This window comes from Engystomops pustulosus, chromosome 9, assembly GCF_040894005.1.
Source record: "Engystomops pustulosus chromosome 9, aEngPut4.maternal, whole genome shotgun sequence".
NCBI lineage: Eukaryota > Metazoa > Chordata > Amphibia > Anura > Leptodactylidae > Engystomops > Engystomops pustulosus.
In genome coordinates this window covers 9095621-9114039 of record NC_092419.1, presented here as the reverse complement: position 1 = coordinate 9114039, position 18419 = coordinate 9095621, and the positions used below count along the sequence as shown (strand labels likewise).

At 43.0% G+C, this 18419-nt stretch overlaps 1 protein-coding gene across 1 annotated transcript; it reads left to right on the top strand.

The window, feature by feature from the left end:
- The first annotated feature begins 2968 nt into the window (after positions 1–2968).
- Positions 2969–17774, top strand: LOC140077754 (cytochrome P450 2G1-like). The gene is made up of 9 exons (XM_072125196.1): positions 2969–3199; positions 9254–9416; positions 9736–9888; positions 10728–10888; positions 11139–11315; positions 13340–13481; positions 13990–14177; positions 16067–16208; positions 17366–17774. Exons 1-9 carry the CDS (start codon positions 3026–3028, stop codon positions 17545–17547), a joined length of 1482 nt encoding a protein of 493 aa, XP_071981297.1. The 5' UTR covers positions 2969–3025; the 3' UTR covers positions 17548–17774.
- The last annotated feature ends 645 nt before the right edge of the window (positions 17775–18419 follow it).

Below are 18419 nucleotides of genomic sequence, written 5' to 3'. Positions count from 1 at the left end.
GCGGAAGGTCAGGATGGGCAGCACAGGAGCGAGGTCAGGAACAGAATTGAGGTCAGAGGACCGGGAGCAGGAAAGAAGCATGAATGCCGCACCAGTGAACATGGTGGAGCGCGGGTGAGCTCGCTACCTTAGATATGGGTCGCACCTGTGGCCTAAAGCTTCAGATGAATACGTGTCTCATCACGCTCAGGGCTTTCGTAATGTTGCATTTAATCACCTACGTCAGGCCGTATTATATATTTCTTGATCTGCATTGGTACATGAGGGTGGCGATGTGTAATCAGCAGCAATGGGAAATAGCTGCAGGGTCTGGCACTAGGTCTAACATTTATCAAGTCTATCACACAGGTTTTTGACTGTCGATAGTGTATTCCAATTCAGGGCATCACACAGTTCCATATGACGCCCAGAATCACTATTCCTATTGAATCCCTATATTCTATCATTCTGATATCACCCTCACATGAGCTGCCAAAAGTTTTACTTGCTGAATGCTTCTCAAGTAGCGATGAGCAAACCCGAACCAAAAAGTTTAAAGGTACTTTAAAGGTACAGGTCTCCAGAAGAAGATTGGGTCCAGGTTAGGGTTTGGCTCAACCCCCTCCCCCCCTCGCTCCACACAGGTAACGGCCGCAGATAATGCCGGTGGGTAATGCCGGTGGGTAATGCCGGTGGGTAATGCCGGTGGGTAATGCCGGTGGATAATGCCGGTGGGTAATGTCGGTGGGTAATGCCGGTGGGTAATGTCGGTGGGTAATGCCGGTGGGTAATGCCGGTGGATAATGCCGGTGGGTAATGCCGGTGGGTAATGCCGGTGGGTAATGCCGGTGGATAATGCCGGTGGATAATGCCGGTGGGTAATGTCGGTGGGTAATGTCGGTGGGTAATGTCGGTGGGTAATGCCGGTGGGTAATGCCGGTGGATAATGCCGGTGGGTAATGTCGGTGGGTAATGCCGGTGGATAATGCCGGTGGATAATGCCGGTGGGTAATGTCGGTGGGTAATGCCGGTGGGTAATGTCGGTGGGTAATGCCGGTGGGTAATGCCGGTGGATAATGCCGGTGGGTAATGCCGGTGGGTAATGCCCGCAGAGTAAGCTCTTTAAATGCCAGAGTTGGCAATGGAGCAAGTCAGAATAAAATGCAAATGCCGGGGGAAATGGAGCACATCCGTACTAATATTAATAAAACTTCTGGCTGCCCTTGTGGGGAGGATCATCACTCCCTGAAGACATCATCTTAGCGCTGCTTTGTGTGACCTCAGTGACTTAAATGCTGCCGGCATTGAAACAGTTAACACCCGCAATCTGTGCAAGCACCAATCACGGTTACAAGTGGAGGTTTGGGTGGGGTTTGGGTTCTGGACTCAAACCAGGACCCACACAGATTTTTCAAATTGTGGTTTGGCTGAGAATTAATTTTCATGGCTCCGATCATCAGTAATTTTAACCCATTCCTGCACTTGCAGTAGAAGTAATGAAGTGTCGGGCAGTACTGAACCTGTAGCATCAGCACCAGCAGCAGAGTAATTGTATTGTAAGGGGAGATCCGTGATACATTGGGACACATTTACCCGGAGCCGTGCGCCAGTTTTCTGTCAAACTTCACACGTTCTTTTTAGTGCCAACTGCTTGCACTGGTATTTAACAAGTGTCCACGATGCATCTGTGTGACACACAACCGTGACACAAATTTCTGTACTGAAGGGGGCGTCCGGTGCTCAGTCGTACCGTGTGCCAGATTTATCATGCAAAATCTGACAGAAGTGTGTCACAAGCCCCATGTTATAGGTGCACCAAAAAAGTTGATGCACTCTTTCGGAGTATTGCATGGGGCACTAGATTCATGAAGAACGTCCCCCCCCAAAAAAAAATCCTGAATCTGGCAGCCCCTGCACACTACACAGGCAAACTGCACATAGTACACATTGCACTGTTCTTAGTAAATGTGCCCCATAGTGTCCTGGGGCAGAAGGAGCTAAGCAGATTGTAAATGTGTCCTATCTGCAGGCAGCAATTTATAGAGCAGCAGGAGAAGAGCAGATTGTACAGAGTCTCCGATCTACAGACAGCATGTTATAGAGCAGGAGGAGCTGAGCAGATTGTACATAGTGCCCCATGTTAGAGAGTGGGAGAGGATGAGTAGATTGCTTTAGAGCTATAGGTCTTTCTGTGATGCCCTTGTCTGCTCTTCAAAGGCTAGAACCACATGACCGTACCCAGTCCATGAACATTTGGAACACGCGCTGGCCGGATTTCTTAGTGGCCCACAGAGCCAGGGTCGGGAGCCTGGGCATCATAGTTATATCTGATGGACAGAGTCCCTTCTCCGCAGTGCTAGAGGTCATTTCTGACTCCATTCCCTTAAGGATGTGAAGGGAATAAAATACAATCCAATCGAAACACAACGACCCACATTTATCAAAACTAGTGCAATCAGTACAAGGTGCAGTTTGCTTGTGTAGTGTGCAGGGGGCGCCAGATTCATCAAACTGCATGGTCTTCATGAATCTGGTGCCCCCAGCAGAATTGTGGTGAACGTCAGTAATATTGGGCGCACGGTCCGACTAAGCAGTAACTGCCCCTTTAGGGGCACTTTTTCTCGGACACAGAGCAGCCGCGACACAAAACTGGTGCAGATACTTTATAAATACATGGACAAGCAGTTTCCACGTTCTTTCTAGTGCAAAGTTGGACAGAAAACTGGTGCAAACACTGTAAGAAATGTGGGCTGATGTGTGTGTTATGGTGACCATGCTGTGCTAGTAAGGAGTTAAGGGTTGTACACAGTGTTTTAGCTGAACATTTTAGTATACAGAGATTGATAAGCTACATGAGGTCCTGGCATCGTCTAGACCCCACCTGCACTACACCAAATAACCCCAGCTCCTCGTCTAGCCTGTCATATGATTCTCGTCTTATCCTCAAGCCCCTCCTTTGTTTTCTCAATCCTCAGTATAAAAGAATGATATGAACTGAAGCTCAACATTTTCTGGAGAGCTTCTTAGTCTACAGCAACGACTCCTGATGGATCTACCAGACACAACGTTTCTACTCACCTTCTTGATCTCATTCTTTATCTTGTATTTAACTCTAAAATCATTTAGGGGTCACAGGAAACTTCCCCCTGGACCAACTCCTCTTCCACTGCTGGGGAATGCCTTGGATATTGGAAAAGATTTTGTGAATTCTCTGGTAAAGGTGAGAACCATCTATGGGTTGTGACATGGTGGAGGTGGTCAATGTGTTGAGTAGGATTATTGGCACGGGGAGATTATGGCAATGAATTAGTTTCGGTTTATTCTATATTTAATACATACTTAAGATGTGATTTTTTAAACCAACATTTTGTGTATTTGTAGAATTCTGACCCTTTATTGTAATGCCGGAGGCTCATTTTGCAGTTTTACAGCTTGGATATTATACCTCCACTTGGCAACTCAAACAGGTTGATGACAAGAAGTTTGTTCTTGTGCCAAAGTACATGTAGGCAACTTTATTCTGGTGAGGAACATTATGATAAATCATTAAGAAAGCAACATGTTCATGTTCTGCAGAACTTCACAAATATATTGATAGTAGTATAGGCAATGCAATACGAGTCCATAATGGACAAAACTTGTACTGGTCTGCACAATATGGTCTTCAAGCTTAAGATCCAACTGGCATAGACCTTACAATAGTTCCATCCTATAGTAAGAAACCTTATATTGTCTTAATTTGGTATAATTTACTGTTTTGAAAGTAGCTCCTGATAATATCAGGGGCATAACAAATATTTGGGCTCATGTACTTACCTGTCCCTTGTGTAATCCCCGCTGTGCGTTGTCCAACGATAATGGAATCAAGCGCGATTCACTAAGATCGTGCTCCCGATTTCCTGCATGTGTCGCTTCCCCGCTCAGGTCCCCAGAGTTCACCTTCTTGTTCCTCCCGGTACATATTGTCCGTGTATAATGCGCTGTGCGGGGGGTCACTAAGATCGTGCATCCGATATCCTGCATGTGTCACTTCCCCGCTCAGGTCCCCGGAGTTAACCTTCTTCTTCCCGGTGCATGTAAGTGCATTGTCCGTGTATAATGCGCTGTGCGGGGGGTCACTAAGATCGTGCATCCGATATCCTGCATGTGTCGCTTCCCCGCTCAGATCCCAGGAGTTCACCTTCTTCTTCCTGGTGCATGTAAGTGCATTGTCCGTGTATAATGTGCTGTGCGGGGAGTCACTAAGATCGTGTGCCCGATATCCTGCATGTGTCGCTTCCCCGCTCAGGTCCCCGGAGTTCACCTTCTTCTTCCTGGTGCATGTAAGTGCATTGTCCGTGTATAATGCGCTGTGCGGGGAGTCAGTAAGATCGTGCGCCCGATATCCTGCATGTGTCTCTTCCCCGCTCAGGTCCCCGGAGTTCACCTTCTTCTTCCTGGTGCATGTAAGTGCATTGTCCGTGTATAATGTGCTGTGCGGGGAGTCACTAAGATCGTGCGCCCGATATCCTACATGTGTTGCTTCCCCGCTCAGGTCCCCGGAGTTCACTTTTTTCTTCCTGGTGCGTGTAAGTGCTTGGGATTGCGACACAAATTAAAATGTTAATTACCGCACTCAGTCCGAATCCGTCTCATCTTCCGACGGCCGGACCCCCGTTTTGTGACGCATGAAAGCCGGGGGGTGCAACGCAAAACGGTAATCGTCAGAATATCCGACCATTGTGCAGTCCGCGGACCCTTAGTAAATGAACCCTATTATCTTTTGGTCTGGAAGACTCGACTCATTCATGATCATTTGAACGACCATCAAGAAATGTATCAATCGCCCAAGCAGCAAAATATAGCAGCCCCTCATCAGATAGTTACTGAGGATCTCCATGATTGTAAGGTAATAATTTTACCTTATACAGGGGCGTAACTACAGCGGTAGCAACCATAGCAGCTGCTATGAGGCCCACAGTGTCAGGGGGCCCCGGTATCTTGTGTATTAGGTGTGAATAAGGAGTTTAAGTGCTGTATGTTTGTGTATAACTGTATGTCTGTATATGGCATTGTATATATGTGTCTATTTTATGTATGTCTTGGAGTATAATGTGTATATACTCTATGGGGGAGATTTATTATACCCCAGTTCTCTGGTGGTAGTTTGACTTTTTTTCAAAAGAAGGCAGGTCCCCTCCACCGGCCGAGTGGAGGTGGTATATTCACTATTTTTAAAGGATAACTACCACCATGATGGAGGATTGTACAACAAGCTCACTGACATACTGGTGCGCACCCCCTCTGGAATAATTCACTCTTTTTTTAGCTTCTTATTCCCTTGTTTATACAATAAAAAGGCTTTAAAAATTCTGAAAATGAGCTCCATAGTAGTTAATGGAGCCAAGAGCCCCTCAGGGTCATTTGCATACATATTATAGCCCCTTTTCATTACAAAAAGGGCATAAGATGCTTAAAGGAGAGCAGATCCTGCAGGAGGGGGCACACACCAGTATGTCAGTGTGCTGGTTGTAGTGGTGCACGGTAAGGTTTTTATCTTGTATGGCATGGCGCTGCGTCGTCCTGTACAATAAATTTATGTTAAGTCAGGGTTGACTGTTTTATTGGTTAGCACACAACGCGTTTCGGCTCTGAACAGGAGCCTTCGTCAGGTGAAAAAACCTTACAGTGCACCACTACCACTGGCAAGTCCACCATTCTGGGTGAGTGGACTGATGTCTTGTGGCAAGCAGCGTCCTTAACCGCCGTCCGTACTGAACAAGAATTTGTGATTATTTCCCTGCTTCTAAGCCAGAAAGCTGGAATAGAAGCAGTGATAAATCTCCCCCTGTTTGTGTGTGCATGTGTGTATGTGATGTGTGTATGCTGCATGGGTGTATATGATACTGTATGTGTGTATATGCTGTGTATAAATGTGATGTGTATATGCTGCATGGGTCTATATGGTACTGTATGTATGTGTGTATATGCTGTGTATATATGTGTGAGCATGTGTGTATGTGATGTGTGTATGCTGCATGGGTCTATATGGTACTGTATGTATGTGTGTATATGCTGTGTATATATGTGTGTGCATATGTGATGTGTACATTCTGTATGTGTGTATATGCTGTGTATATATGTGATGTATATATGCTGCATGGGTCTATATGGTACTGTACGTATGTGTGTGTATATGCTGTGTATATATGTGGTGTGTGTATAAACTGTATGTATGTTTATGTGGTATGTATATAAATAAATGTGTGTGATTGTAACTCACATGTGTAAGTATACAAATACCCTAATACCATATAAGGCTGGAAAAAGATGCAACCTTTAAGAAATATCTATGTTTGTTTTTAAGGGGAAGGGAACCCCACTCAGACGTCTGCTATGGGCCCTGCCTCTCCTAGTTGCCCCCCTGCTTTTACTTCTATAGCTCAAAAACCTGTTCTGAATTCTTCATAAAACAAAGATTGACACTGTGATGCCAAGATCTATTATTGACTCAACAAGTCTTCACAAGCCTGCCAACCTGCCAACCTACACTGACACTGGTGGTAACCTTGGTAAACTGAAATGGAGCGATGGATCCTACTGAACCCTCTTGGGGCACAATGTTTGTACTGCAGTGCACTGTGACAGCGTTCATGGAATAGTATATGTTAGGGCTCATGCACACAGGTCATATGGTGGCACAATCCCATGGACTGAACACAGTGCAAGGGATGGGAGTCTTTGAAATATTATTCAAGGATGTCCCGTCTGCAGGCTGGACAGCTGTGCCGCAACTGTAATACTAAAAATACTAAAAAAATAATGAAAACAAATTCAATTAAAAAACTATTGGCTATATTACTATAAAAATTAAAGGAATATTCCAGGAATAAGCATAAGTCCAGCAATAACTCTTCTCAGATGTCTAAGGGCAAGTCCACTAGCTGTGGGTGGAGGACCAGATCAGAGAAGGGAGATGCAGTTTATTACCGCTTCTCCCTTCTCCACTCTTCACTGCATTGCGCTGAAGTAGCACAAGACATAGAGGAGCTGAGACGACCACGTGACTGCCGGATCTAAAGGGGTTAAAAAGAGCTGTAGACCCAATACAGCTCTGACCAACATGAGCCCTCACAGGTGGTTGTTACCCCCCTGTACCTTCGTCTCTTATAGTTGCCCCAGTTACAGGGAGGAAACTTGTAAAAGAAATTAAAATTGTAAAATGAGAAAAAAAAAAGCAGTGATAATGTCCCCCAGGGGTCTTATATGACTTCATGGGGGACATATAAAGTAAAACACGCACAAAATATTCATAAATATTCCTAAAAATACATTAACATTTCCCGACATAATTTAAAAAAAAATCCCCCCCTACACTACAAAAAACACTGCTATAGTCACCCCGTTTGCCTGAAACTATACATATTATTGTATATACTCCAGTATAATCCGAGGCCCCTAATTTTACCATCAAAAACTGGGAAAACATATTGACTCTACTATAAGCCGAGGGTGGGAAATGCATTGGTTGCAGCCTCCCCAGTATATAGCCAGCAAGCCCCCAGTAGTATACAGCCAGCCTGCCAGCCCCTGTATATAGCAGGCTAGCCCCCAGTAGTATATAGCCTGTCACCTGTAGTATATAGCTATCCAGCCCCCTGTAGTATATAGCCAGCCACAATGAAGTATAAAGCAAGCCAACCCCCTGTAGTATATATCCAGTCCCCTGTAGTGTATAACCAGCCAGCCCCCTGTAGTATATAGCCAGCCACAATGAAGTATAAAGCAAGCCAACCCCCTGTAGTACATATCCAGTCCCCTGTAGTGTATAACCAGCCAGCCAGCCCCCTTTAGTATATAGCCTGCCAGCCAGCCCCATGTAGTATATAGCCTACCAGCCAGCACCGTGTAGTATATAGCCTGCCAGCCAACCCTCTTCAGTATATAGCCTACCAGCCATCCTCCTTTAGTATATAGCTTGCCAGCCAGCCCCATGTAGTATATAGCCTGTCAGTCAGCCCCGCATAGTATGTAGCCTGCCAGGCAGCCCTGCATAGTATGTAGCCTGCCAGCCAGTCCTGTGTGGTTTATAGCCAGTCCCATGTAGTATATAGCCTGCCTGCCAGACCCATGTAGTATATAGCTTGCCTGCCAGCCCCATGTAGTATATAGCTTGCCTGCCAACCCCATGTAGTATATCACCTAACTGTGATGTCATGTCAGCTGCTGCTTAAAAAATTTTGCTGAAAGCTCTGCTTATACTCGAGTATATGCAGTATATATCAAAACAAGTGAAACAAAATTGGGAACTAATTAATAACATTCATATTCCCAAACTACTCCTTTAACCCATTAGAAATGAATACTTTTACCATGGAAATCCATCCCCATATGTCATATAAATATTTAAGCATGGAAAAAGTTCTCAAATTTTAATCCCTCAGGGATGTTTACACAATAAAGCACATTTTTAACGTTTTTTTTTTTTTGCAATTTTACTCTGTTTTATGGGTGATTTAGCTCATATCACTCAGTGATGGTCAGTGTAAGATTCCAGAGTGTGGGCGGGGACTCTCTAGGCAGACACTCGATGATCCCTCTAGTGCTGTGAGATACTGTGTGCTGACAATGGGCTTAGATTATCATGGTACAGGTTATTTAGCTTCTGAATATTGTAGATGTATCTGAGAGATAGTAAAAGAGAAATGAGACTGATCAGATATGAGATATGATGAGATCCATGAGATGGATATGATACACTCAGCTCTGCTCCACCACCTAAACAATAAAATTCACAGTCAACTCTGCTTATTTGTCTGTAGTTTGTAGAGTAAATCTCTGCACCTTGCTGCTCGTCGGCAGGAAGTGCCTGTGTCTGAGCTGGTCTTATAATGCAGAGTGGAGAGGTAGGAGGCAGAGAGCACTGCAGTGTGCAGACGAGAGAAGCTATTCATTAGAAGAATCTGACCATAGTCAGAAGATTTACTGTCGGATCTAAGGGCAACCAAAATTGTAAACACCAGAATGTGCTATTTTGCTATCCCGAGTATATTTAAGAATCTTGTCTTTGTGGGAACACCCCTTTAAGAGGTTAAAGCAGAAACATTTTGAGTATAATGATATGATCAGAATTTGAGTTTGGAAAGCAAACTTCACTTGGCAGTTGATCTATTTGGCAGGAGTTTTATGCAATTTTGGCCCAGGTTTGTTTAAAGTGATGGATCGAGTTGTTTTTGTAGCGTTTGCTCTTGTATGACATTTATTAACTCATTGATGCCCACAAATTATATTACAGCTCAGTGAGAAGTATGGTGAGGTCTACACAGTCTACATGGGATCTCGTCCGGTCGTGATTGTCACTGGCTACAAACTGGTGAAGGAAATTTATTTTGACAAGGGTGATGAATTCCTAAATCGGGGAGGCATGCCCATCTGGGATGACTACTACAAAAATCATGGTGAGTACTTTGGAATATCTATGATTTATAAGTAGACTGTTTTTTTTTCCCATAGTTGATTAATGTTTTATAAATTTTTATGTTGATGAAGCCCTGTAGCTGTTTTAACACATTGGCAAGCCCAAAGGAAGGAAGCCCATAGATACAGGAAAGGAATAGGAATAATGTGCTGTGCTTAGCGCTCTACCGAAAATAAAGGAGTGCTGTTCATTCCGGACCATTGTGGCTCCATGAATTTCCTTACCTATCCTCTTCTTGCCATCTAGTGCACTCAGCAAACAGTGGTCAATGTGTTGTAGCATGCGTTATGTTTCTATAGGTTTGGTATTCACTAATAATATGGAAAGATGGAGGGAGCTCAGGCGATTTTCTCTCTCTACTCTACGGGACTTTGGATTTGGCAAAAGGACCACTGAGGATCTGATCCAGGAAGAGATTCCTCACCTGATAGAAGTCTTAAAGAAATCTAAACGTAAGTAGATAATGAACTAAAACTTATAGGGGTTTTCAGGGAATTCTGGAAAATACCAATGCGGCCAAATGTACTGAATACAAATATAGTCTGCTCCTAGCAACTAGCCATGGCTATGATTGGCCAGGGAGACACCAACACCCATGTCCAATCATAGACATGGCTAGTTGCCAGGGGTGTCAATTTGCCGGATCGGCTATTCAGCAACAAATCTAACAATATCCAAGACTCGTGGCCAATCCCAAAGTGGAGCATTGGGTCCACTCATCTCTTCTTACATGTGATGTCATTGGGGCCTGCTGAAATAATTTGGAAAGTGGAAACAGTAATCACAGAGAATTCCAGCAGTAGCAAATGAAAGAGATTTTGAAGCAGGCTAACACATTAGGGAACATTTACTACTACCTGTGTATAGTGCAGGGGGCACCAGAATCAGGATTGGTGCCACACGTTCTTCATGAATCTGTTGCCCCCTGCACTGCTCCGACATAGTGAACCACTTTTTTTGGTGCACCTTTAACATGGGGCGTGCAACACACTTCTGTTGGACTTTGTATGATAAATCTGGCGTACGGTCCGACTGAGCACCGGACGCCCCCATCAGCGCAGAAATTGGTGCACGGCCCTTAGTAAATGTGCCCCATTGTGCAATTCTTAGGTATTTTTTTGAATATTCAAGTAATAATTGAAACAACCAATTAGAATATATTATTTTTGTAATAATGGACCCACTAAACTTTGAAGACCAAAGTCAAATTAATAGGTGCTCATCATAGACTTAAACATTTGCATGTAGAAACCAAGAAAAACCTTAAAAACTCTTCCTCCATCCTTTCTAGAATCCTTCATAGATCCTCGGCAAGCTATTAGCCGGGCTCTTTGTAACGTCCTGCTATCCATGCTGTTTGGAAATCGTTGTGAATATGAGGACAAGGACATTGCAACTGTTCTATCCTGTATATATGAGGCATTCAAGACGGCCAGCTCACCCTGGGGACAGGTAAGAGCAAGCACATTAGATAATGTAACACAAAATTCTTACCTTAATTGAAGAACAAGTAAAGTAACATCACTAGGGTACTCTGTGGCCACCTATGACCGCAATGGGTCCTGTGACTGCCACTTCCAGCTCAGTCGGAATGTTGGTTAAGAAGTGGCAGGAGATATGATGGAAACAGGAGCCAGATCAGGGTAAGTAAGGGACAATGCACTTTCCTAACTATAAACCTCATCTCATTGCTCTTCTTCAGATCTATGAGATGTTTCCAGGAGTGATGAGATACGTTCCTGGACCTCATAACAGATTTTTTAAATCCTTTCGAAGACTTGAGCAATACGTCAGAGAGAGAGTGAAGATTAACCAGAAGACTTTGGATCCCAATAATCCAAGAGACTATGTTGATGCCTTCCTTATTAAAATGCAAAAGGTAAGAATAAGAACCTAAATTTGAAGGTAATCAACCTTAAAAATAAACCTATAAATACTCACCTCCGCTCCTCTATATCTTGATCCCGGCATTGTCCTCCACTAGTCTTGACACCTAGAGATCACCTAGAAAAGAAACTTAGAATTAGCAGCACGGAGCACAGGGACAAGATGTCCGGCCACTCCGGGCTGCTAATTATGCATACATTTATGCATAAATGAACATCTTACACGTGATGTCACCTCCCTCTTCTAGCATGCGAGAGGGAGGTGCGTGGGCATGCATTATTAGCAGCCCCCATCTTGTCCTCGTGATCCGTGCTGCTAATTATAACTTTCTTTGTTAGATGATCTCGGCATGTCAAGACTAGCAAAGTCAAAGGTCTTAGAGTCAACCTAGGTAGCTATTGTTTGGTCAGGAACCCAATCCCGCACATTAATCTTAGTAAGGCATATGGAGATCTTTGGCAGACTTTAAGGTCACCATTGTGCCAAAATACATAAACACACATAACACCATGCAAAGCCGAGCATGAAACCCAGATTCTCCCGGGACTGTAAGTTTATTGAAAATAATTAAAATGGGAGTTTGGATTTGGATATTGCTACAACATTGCAATAGCTTTGCCTCTCAATCAGAGTAGTAATAGATTAGGGGATAAGACAGGCCTTTGCAAATCACCAAATGTCAGCATAGAGAGGTCAGGGGCAATCCAAAGGTGGGGCAAGCAGGGAACATTTGTGGTCAATGTCATGTTTGGAAGGACAGGACAGGCAGCACTGGAAGATAGTCAGAACCTGTAGCGCTATTATCGAACACTCGGGTTCTGGATTCATTTCAGTTCCATTTGGGCATGGAACTTTAAAACAATTTTCAGGCAGCAGACAGGCAACAAGGCACCATGCTAAGGTTGAGGTTTTCTGTATTGTTCCTATCTTTGTATTTTTGTCTGTGTGCAGTACAATGCAAGACAAGAACATGCAAACTGCTCACACATGTCTTAATAAAGTGTTGTGGCCGCACTGTGTCCTCTGCACCACAAAATTCTGCACATAAAGGGGCGTTCCAGTGCTGCTGTGCCCAACACTCATGAATAAAGTGGACAGCTGAATATGATAATGATTTATTGGACGCCTCTCATGTCATTTGCATACAGCTTTAGGACCTGATTGTTTAAGTTTACAGACATGTAGAGGGGCTTTTTAATGGCAGTTTATGAAAGTATATTTAGTTTTGGGGGGTTAATTTGCCTGACAGGTTCTCTTTGAAGGTGCACCAAAAGCCTGCAGTGCAGGGAGCGCCTGATTAATGAAGCATTGAATAATCTGCCATAATCTGCAGTGAGACAAACTACATATGGTGCACTATCGATAAATGTGGGGCCATGGTGAGTGGACAATATATAGCACATTGAAAGTACAAAGAACTATATCTGTCTATCAAGCAATCCATAGACTCCGTGGGGGACATTTATTGCTGACTGTTTGGCGTCAAAAAGTGGCAGAAAAATTGCAAAGAGTTTTTTTGCAATTTTTTGGAATCAAAATATCACAAGGACCTTTTCCCTCCACGAAATAAGATAAGATAACCCTGTATTAGTCCCACAGTGGGGAAATAGTGGCTTACACATAGAGTCACTGCTATTGCAACTCTGAGCTAGACCAGATTTATGACTTGCTATTTTTTAAACGAATCCTAAAAAAGTTGCAAGGTCTCTCCACTCCTGGTGTATTTGCTGCTGCAATTATTTTGCAATTATTAAAATAAAAATCCCATGAGAGATTTATTAAAGGACCAACACCACTGAAATAAAAATGAAATGCAGCGGAGCTTGAAAGGAAGATATAGAAGTTTCGCATGGAGCCGGATGTCGATAAATATTCCCTTATATTCTTAAATTTCATCTCCTCCATAGGAATGAAGATAGAACATTCGTCTTAAAAATTATCCATTTTTCTGAATGAGGGTAGATTTTATGGTTTTCAACTGGATAATCCTTTTACAAATTGTTTTTACTTTCCCAGGAGAATGCTAACCCAAAAAGTGAATATACTATGGAGAACTTAATGGCCGTTACCATCCAGATCTTCTTTGCCGGAGTAGAAACTATCAGTACAACTATAACATTTTCTCTCTTACTGCTTCTAAAGAACCCAGATGTTCTAGGTAAGTAACAGGGCCATAACTACAGAGGTAGCAGCCATAACATCTGCTATGTGGGCAGCACGGTGGCTCAGTGGTTAGCACTACAGCCTTGCAGGGCTGGGGTCCAGGGTTCAAGTCCAATCCAGGTGAAAAAAATCTTAAAAGAGTTTGTATGTTGTCTCCGTGTTTGTTACCCCTGGTAAGTGAGATTGGGTCCACACTGCCTCGTCCTGCATGCGGAACAGGCCCCAAAAAGACTGGCTTGACTCTAATTTATATTGATTACAATTTAGTCTTTTTGACTTCTTTTGTTGATTATTTTGGGTGTTGCTTATTTTACTGGATTTTTTTGCCCAATTACTTAAATCACTGGAAAAGGTATGTTGTCCTTGGATGCAAATGAATCCAGAACCCGAGTGTTCGATAATAACGCTAATCATTCATCCACCTATTAAGAAATTGAGAAAAGAAAAGATTTTAATAGACAAATCAAACATTTACTTACTTCTTAAATTTTCCTGTTCTACAGAAAAGGTGCATAAAGAGATTGATAAAGTAATCGGACGGAATCGCAATCCAGTATTACAAGACCGGAATCATATGCCTTACACAGACGCCATGATCCACGAAATGCAAAGATTTACGGATATGATTCCAATAGGCGGTCCAAGGAAAACATTAACGGAGGTCACGTTGAAGGGGTTCACTTTACCAAAGGTACATGTAGTTGTGAACAGTCTAATCCAATAACTTAATCCATTTCACCAAATCCAAAAACAATTGGTAAAGGTGTGTACAGTTTTTCTAGGTCAGACTGCTAATCCTTGGCCTGGTCAATAGTCACATGTATTCACACTTCCAATATTGGTTCACCAAGAATATTATCAGTGTCTTTTTGTACATGCGTATGGGGAAAACTGGTCTCCTTTATTGGGCAACTAATCCTATCCCATCATGGAGACGGAGATCTAGGTGAGATACAAGAGCATGGAGAATGAGATCTAGATGAGATACAAGAGCATGGAGAAGAAGGTTTAGGGGAGATAGAAGAGCGTGGAAAATGAGAGCTAGGTGAGATACAAGAGCATGGAGAAGGAGGTCTAGGTGAGATAGAAGATCATGGAGAATGAGATCTAGACGAGATAGAAGAGCGTGGAAAATGAGAGCTAGGTGAGATAGAAGAGTATGGAGAAGGAGGTCTATGTGAGATAGAAGATTATGGAGAATGAGGTCTATGTGAGATAGAAGATTATGGAGAATGAGGTCTATGTGAAATAGAAGCACATGGAGAAGAAGGTCTATGTGAGATAGAAGAGCATGGAGAAGGAGGTCTAGGTTAGATAGAAGATCATGGAGGAGGAGATCTAGGTAAAATAGAAGAGAATGGAGAAGCAGGTCTTGGTGAAATAGAGGAGCATGAAGAACGAGGTGTATGTGAGATAGAAGTGTTAGGATCAGTGGATCCTCTGGACCACCGCGGGAGATGGAACTAGTCAACACCCGGAACCGGAGCCTAGCGGCACCTGGTATTCACCGGAGCCCACCACAAAGCAGGATGTACTTGCTGCAGCAGGATACCACTAGGTCGTTCCCAGGTGTGACTAGCCCACGGTGGCAGCCGAGGTCGAGGTACCTTAGCGGATGACAATCTTGTAGACAGGTCCAGGCACAGGGTCAGGGCAGGCGGCAGAGATGCAACGTCAGGTCCAAGTCCGGGGTCAGCAACAGGAGGTCCAGGCAGATAGGAACGGGAACACAGGCACACAGCAACACGGAGGAACTCAGGTAACATGGCAACACAGGACTCAGGAGCGGGAACACACAGGAATAAACAGGAACGCAGGAATACAGGAATACGCAGGAACACAGGAATACTCGCTTAGAAGCTTTCTCTAAGGCTATGAGGCACAAAGATCCGGCAGGGAATGATGGGAGACAAAGGGTTAAATACAAGACAGGAAATGACCAGCGCCAATCACCTGCGCGCTGGCCCTTTAAATCTTGAGAGAGCAGCGGAGAGAGGCACGGGTGCACCCGCGATCCGCTATACGGATCGCGGGGGTGCCCGTGACAAGAAGAACATGGAGAAGGAGGTCTAGGTGAGATAGAGGAGCATAGAGAAGGGGGTCTAGGTAAGATAGAAGAACATGAAGAAGAAGGTATAGGTGAAATAGAAGAGCATGGAGAATGAGGTGTATTTGAGATAGAAGAACATGCATAACTGTACAATTCACAAAATCCAAAAACAATTACAAAAGCTGTGTATAGTTTTTATAACTCAGATTACCAATCCTTGGTCTGGTCATAAAGTTGAAAAGTAATGTAGTGACCAAATGGGGATAAGTTAATAGCCAAATGCAGTCGCACTTCCATTATGGGTTTTATCATTGTTTTATTGTACATGAATATGTAGTCCCTAGTCCCGCCTTATCCCTGCAAAGGTAACTGCCCTGATCTTACCGCATCCTAGCTCCTCTTTTCCAATTGTAGTCATCTGCTTCCTCCAGCTGCTTTGTATATTTACACTCTCCGTCGTCCAAGAAGTGTTGAAGTTCGCCCAAATGGCTCGTCTTCTAATTTGTGAATGTCTCATTTATTTTTTTTAGAATATCGATGTTTATCCTATGCTCACAACTGTTCTCAGGGATCCAATGTGTTTTAAGTACCCAAAGGAATTCAACCCAGAAAATTTCCTCAATGAGAAAGGGGAATTTCAGAAGAACCCTGCCTTCATGCCTCTCGCTGCAGGTAGATCTATCATAAGTATTTATTATATTGTGTTGTGTGCCATCTGTGCCACCAAATTGGTTTGTCTTGGGACTTATCCCAACCATTTTGTCCAGTTGGTTTTATCAGTTTTCACACTGTAGGGGGATTTTGCCTCCACCTTTCAGAGTCGTCTTGGTATAGTTGGCCGATGACTGATTAAGGCAGATTAAAAGATACCAAAACTTAGCACCAAGGGACAGGTAGAGTTGTGGTCAGAGAACAATCAGGTCTGGGCAGGCAGCATATGGTCAATTGCATGATAAATTCAATAAAACAATTGTTCTCCTAAACTTACTGCCACAAAAATGTCGCATTCAAGTGTGTGATGTCTTCTCAATGGTGTCATGCAGATGCCTGTAGACATTTCCTCATCTATTAGATACCACGCATGCTTCACATATTACAAAAACCCATGATGGTATAAATAAATTAATATAACAAAACTCAATGTTATTAGTCACATAATGGAGCTTAAATAGTTTGATTTAATGATTTACAAAATTTTATGGCCTCTAAAGTAGCCAGAGTTATTACCAAGATGGCCGCCATTGGAAACTACAAGTCCCAAGATCCTTTACTCCTCCTCTCTCTTATGTTCTGCCACCAGTGATAATGTAACAGACTGTCCTGCTCTGTTACCATAGTATTGATGTGTAACTGCCATCACTGCACATCACCAAAACACCGACCATACTGGATGTACCGCAACCAACCGACTACAGCCAAACATAGTGGTGATCACATGATCTGCCCAGGCAGGTGCAGGACATGTGATGTGGACATGTGACCAGCGGCCATCCTCTGTCCTGTGTCTGATCCGTGCGGAGGAAATTAACGGACTGATTAAAGGGCCAGGGGCATTATAATTCTTCATTACTGTGTATGTCAAGAGCATTTTTCTGCTAAGGGGAGCAAAATTTTACAGCTAACATATTATTTACATATTAGCTTATATTTTAATGACCCATTAGAATATGAATTATGCTGAATCCAGGAATATGCCTTTAATGAAATTTAACCTCACAAGGAACTTTATGGTCCACTGTAAGAAGCCTTTGAGTGAAATAAAAATAACTTGCTACTAAAATAAAACTTTTTGATATAATATTGACTATTCAAAAATGTACTTTTCTTAGGAAAGCGGGTCTGTCTCGGAGAGGCTATAGTGCGGACTGAGTTATTCCTGTTCCTTGTCTCCATCCTGCAAAACTTTGACTTGAGATCTCCAGTACCTCTAGAAGAACTGGACATTATTCCAATTGCATCCGGACTCGGGAGCTTCCCGAAACCCTACAAATTGGCTCTTATTCCGAGATAATAACATATGTTTCCAGTAATTGAGTTGAGATTAGGATTTTGGTATATACTTTATCACCTTTCTATGATTTAAGGAAAAATTCAGGTTTTGGTTACAATCAAATCTTATTCTTTCATAAGCTACTGTAGTTATATTATGTATTTTGAAATTAATGCGGTAAAGACAAATGATTCAGTACAATGATCTGTAATTCCTAATGGTCTATAATAAAATTAAATATAGTGTTACCCAAGATCTGCGTGATGCTTTATTCGGGTTCTTCCTTGAGATGTTATACAGGTCCTTAAATCAAACTTGTCATGAGGATTGTAATTTTTAGTTGGTGACAGGTTCCGTCAGCCTATGTTGTGCTGATTTTGATAATGCCTTTGTCAACATTCGGCATCATTTCACTACTTAAATATACAGGGTGGGCCATTTAGATGGATATGCCTTAATAAATTGGGAATCGTTGGTGACATCAACTTAATGTTAGTGGCACATTAGTATACGGGAGGGGGAGAATTTTTCAAGATGGGTGTTGGACATGACGGCCATTTTGAAGTTGAACATTTTGAATCCAACTGTATTTTTACCAATGGGTAGAGGGTCATATAACACATCAAACTTATTGATAATTGTGTTGGATTATCAATACAACCTTCTTCTCCCACTTCTGACGCAGGCTTCCAGGTTGACCCCTTTAGACTTTTTTTTATCTTTGGGATCATCTGAAAGTAATTGTCTATGCTTTGAAGATATGAAATGTGGAGCAACTGAAACAACGGATACTGGAAGCTTGTCTTCTGCATCCGGTCATGGTGATGGTGGAGTTATTTAAAACCACTGCTCTGAGTTGAGGTATTAGGCTATTTAGGGATCCCCATATTTTG